Source organism: Palaemon carinicauda, chromosome 4 (assembly GCF_036898095.1).
Source record: "Palaemon carinicauda isolate YSFRI2023 chromosome 4, ASM3689809v2, whole genome shotgun sequence".
In the NCBI taxonomy this organism is placed as follows: Eukaryota; Metazoa; Arthropoda; class Malacostraca; order Decapoda; family Palaemonidae; genus Palaemon; species Palaemon carinicauda.
Genome location: NC_090728.1, coordinates 26,107,353 through 26,111,234, shown reverse-complemented (window position 1 = coordinate 26,111,234; position 3,882 = coordinate 26,107,353). Strand labels below are relative to the sequence as shown.

The following is a 3,882-nucleotide window of genomic DNA, read 5'->3' as shown; positions in this document are numbered from 1 at the left end:
AGCTATTATCACCGCTTCCTGCTATTACTCTTGCCCCTCTACGCCTCCCGCAAGGGAAAGCCAAAAGACCTCAAGTGGGGTCCCCTTCAAGAAGAGGCCTTCTGCAACACAAAGAATGCCCTATCAAGCTGTTGCTGCTCTCACTTTACCCGTGCCACATGCATCTCTCCTCTACCAATGCAGGCGACGTCGCTATTGGGGCAGTCCTTGAGCAGGTGGTCAATGTCTGGCCCTGCCCATTGGCCTTCTTCATTAGAAAACTGTCCAAGGCAGAATCTGGCTACTCTACCTTTGACTGCGGAATGCTGGTGGTGCATATGGCTATCCTTAACTTACACCACTTCTTGGAAGGTATACCCTTCGTCATTTGCACATGCCTCTGGTGCACGCCTTCACTTGACAGTCCGACACCTGGTCCGCCCGTCAACGATGTCATCTCTCTGCCATGGCTAAATACAATTGTATTTTTCAGCACGTCCCCGGGAGAACGAGTCCCGTAGCCGATGCCCGGTCAAGAAACACAATGGTCGCAATTCACCTGGGATTAGATTACAATGTCTTGGCAGAGACCCAACAAAAAGATCCAGAGTACCAAGCGTGTAGGACATCCTGCACATCCCTCCATTGGGAGGAAGTCCCTCTCGACGACTCCATCGCCACCCTCTTCTGTGATGTCAGTACTGGTAGACATAGACTGTGAATACCTTCTTCCATTCACCGACAGGTGCTTGATTTCATTCATGGCCTTTCATATCCCTCGTGCCGCTCTACTGCACAGCTACTGAAGACAAAGTTCATATGTCATGGCCTTACTAAGGACGCTAAGGTTTGGGTCCGCATCTGTACTTCCTGCCAAACCTCAAAAGTGTAACGACACATGGATTCAGGAGTAGGCACATTTCATCAACCTCATTGGTGCTTTGTCCACGTTCACGTCTATGTTGTAGGTCCCATGCCTACATCACTAGGACATCGTTACCTGTTTACCTTCATCGACCGCTCCATTCGTTTGCCTGAAGCCATTCCTATGGAAAATGTAACATCTGCCTCAGGTACATTAGCCTTACTCTCAGGATGGATAGTGAGATTTGGTATCCCTGAGCATCTTTCTTCCAACAGGGGTTCCAGTTTCACCTCTCAATTGTGGACATCATTAGCGAATCTCTTGGGTATCACTCTTGACCAGACAACTGCATGTAACCCTACTGCCAACAGTAGGGTTGAACGTTTTCAACGTACCCTCAAAGCAGCTTTGATGTCCTGCTGCAAGGACTCCAACTGTTTGATCCAGGTTCCTTATGTCCTCTTGGGACTAAAGCCCATTCCTAAAGATATCCTGGATGTCTCGGCAGCTGAAATTTGGTAGGGACTACCAACAGGTCGCCATAACGACCCGTTGGTTGTTCCTACCAAATTTTTTCTGTCTGCAACCTCCTTTGACAATCTCCAGTGCCAACGTCACGTAGTGGGAAAATTTTCTCCATGCCGACCAACTTATAAGCTCCCAGCTAAGCAACACATACAGACAGATCTGCATCCATCAATGCATGTTTTCGTGCGCAATGACACTAGCAAGCCATCATTAACGCCCCTCACACGGGTCCTTTCTTCGTTATCTGCCGTTCGCCAAAAGCACTTCTCCTCAACATGCTGGCAAAGAAGACTTGGTCTCCATTGATTGCCTAATACCTGCATATCTCCTGCCAGATGACCCGCCTACAGTACGCCTTTCAAGAGCAGGGTGCGCTATTTCACGTATGTCTTTTTTAGGAGGGGGGAGCCATGAACCCCTTGTGTATCACACATGCTCGTACATTGTAACGGTATTTCTTATTTTTTGTATATTGATGTTTTCCCTCTCCCCTCTCACTGATAACCATTCTTTTCGTGTATTTTCCTTTACCACGAGAGTCTCTCGGTTACAACCTAACTGCTCGCCGGTATAATAATAATAATAATAATAATAATAATAGTAATAATAATAATAATAATAATAATAATAATAATAATAATAATAATGATAATAATAATAATAATAATAATAATAATGAGAGCTAAAAATATATTATTCTAAAAGTAGAATAAGAAACAAAATTTAAACTAGTCAAAAGAGAACTAGATATACAGTAGTAGTCCGTGGAAAAAAGAAAAAGACTTTTTGTTCCATTCATATCAGAATGAGCGTCAAAATTAAAGGACTCTAACAGGGAAAGTAGCCTAGTAAAGGAAGGAAATAATGAAATAAATAAACTATATATGAGAGGTCATGAATAAAATATAAAAAAATATTTAAGATCAGTAACAATGTTAAAATAGATTTGTATATACGAACTCTGAAGTTCCTTCGATTCAACCCCACGCTATTTTAACAACTGTAATAAATCTTCCAGAATATTCTGAAGAGTTGATCCTAGTGATGGAGAATGGAAAGAATATTCGAATTAACTGTGTCTTTAGTACTACATACAGAGGGATACAGTCTTGCAGGATCAGAAGGCAAAGGGTGGTCAGATTTATGAATACTCTTATGCATCATGTAAAAAGAGCTAACTGAACGACGGTTACAATGATTAATATCCAGATCAGGAGTAAGTAATTCGAGATTCCACAAGTTTTATGCAATAAATCAATATGAAGACCAGACAGGAAAAAAATCTCGAAATAAGATAAAATATAAGAAAAAGAAATTTTTTGCAGGAATGATTGAGTGAATACTGAAAACCTAGGACTTTCTCAAAAAAAAAAAAAAGTATATTTAAACTAGTCAAAAGACGACTAGATATACAGTAGAAGTCCGTGGAAGAAAGAAAAAACAAACCGAATGTGTTCCTCCAAAGAATATATTCACAATTAAAATTAACTCTTACATTTTTAAATGATTCGTATTTAGTAAACGACATTGTCAATGCAAAAAACTGGATGTTGGGGAACCATTGTTCTCGACCTACTTACAATCGTACTTTATGTTTTGTTAGGGTTCAACTTCATACCCCATAATTTGCACCGTGCAATAATTTTAGCTAGATCTCTAATAAGGGATTCAGCAATCATAGATCTACATTCAGGATATGGAATTGATGTAAGGATGATAGCATCATCTGCATATACAATGAGCTTATTTTCTAGGGCAAGCCATATATCGCGTATATATAGTATGGAAAGTAATGGTCCGGTAACTCGACCCGGGGAAAACCAGATATTACATTCCTATAGACAATAGGGTGCCCAAAAATACTTTTTGTATTATATTTCTTGGAAATTCTATTATGATTCTAAGAAGAGACCCACCTGTCATGTCGTCAACATGGGCTGTCAATGCATCTACCAGGTCCTGTCTCCAGCTCTCTGTATAAATTGTCCAGGTGTTACATTCCCATATACATCATCTGTAAGCTGTCCAGAAACTATTTCCTTTGCCATCCTCTTGCTCTTCTCCCCACTATCTTTCCCGTGAGGCTCAGAAATTTGATCTATTCTCTTCTTATTACATATCCCAGAAATTCCATATCCCCCTCTTTATCACTTTTAGAAGTGATCTCTGTGAGTCCCTCTTCTCAATACCTCCTGATTTGTTAGTCTCTCAAAACATGGAATCTTCAACATTCTTCTGTAAAACAATAATTCAGCTCCATTTATTCTATTGTTCAAGTTCTTGTTTAATGTCCACATCTCTGAGCCATAGGTAAGTGTGGAGCATAAATAGGCTTTCAGTTCTCTAACTCTTGTCTAAATCCGTATCCTGTTGTTTGTCAAAAGGGTAGCCCACCTTTTGTGCTTCTAGTTTGTAAAATGTTTTCCTTTATGGTCAAGTTGTATTCCTTTTCCATTGTAACATGCACTCTCTGAGTCCTTTATGGTCAAGTTGTATTCCTTTTCCATTGT

General features: G+C 40.4%; 1 protein-coding gene across 1 annotated transcript; it reads left to right on the top strand.

Annotated features, from left to right (window-relative positions):
* The first annotated feature begins 877 nt into the window (after positions 1-877).
* Positions 878-1,366, top strand: LOC137639313 (uncharacterized). Its single transcript, XM_068371593.1, has one exon. It carries the CDS (start codon positions 878-880, stop codon positions 1,364-1,366), a length of 489 nt encoding a protein of 162 aa, XP_068227694.1.
* Positions 1,367-3,882: the final 2,516 nt, after the last annotated feature.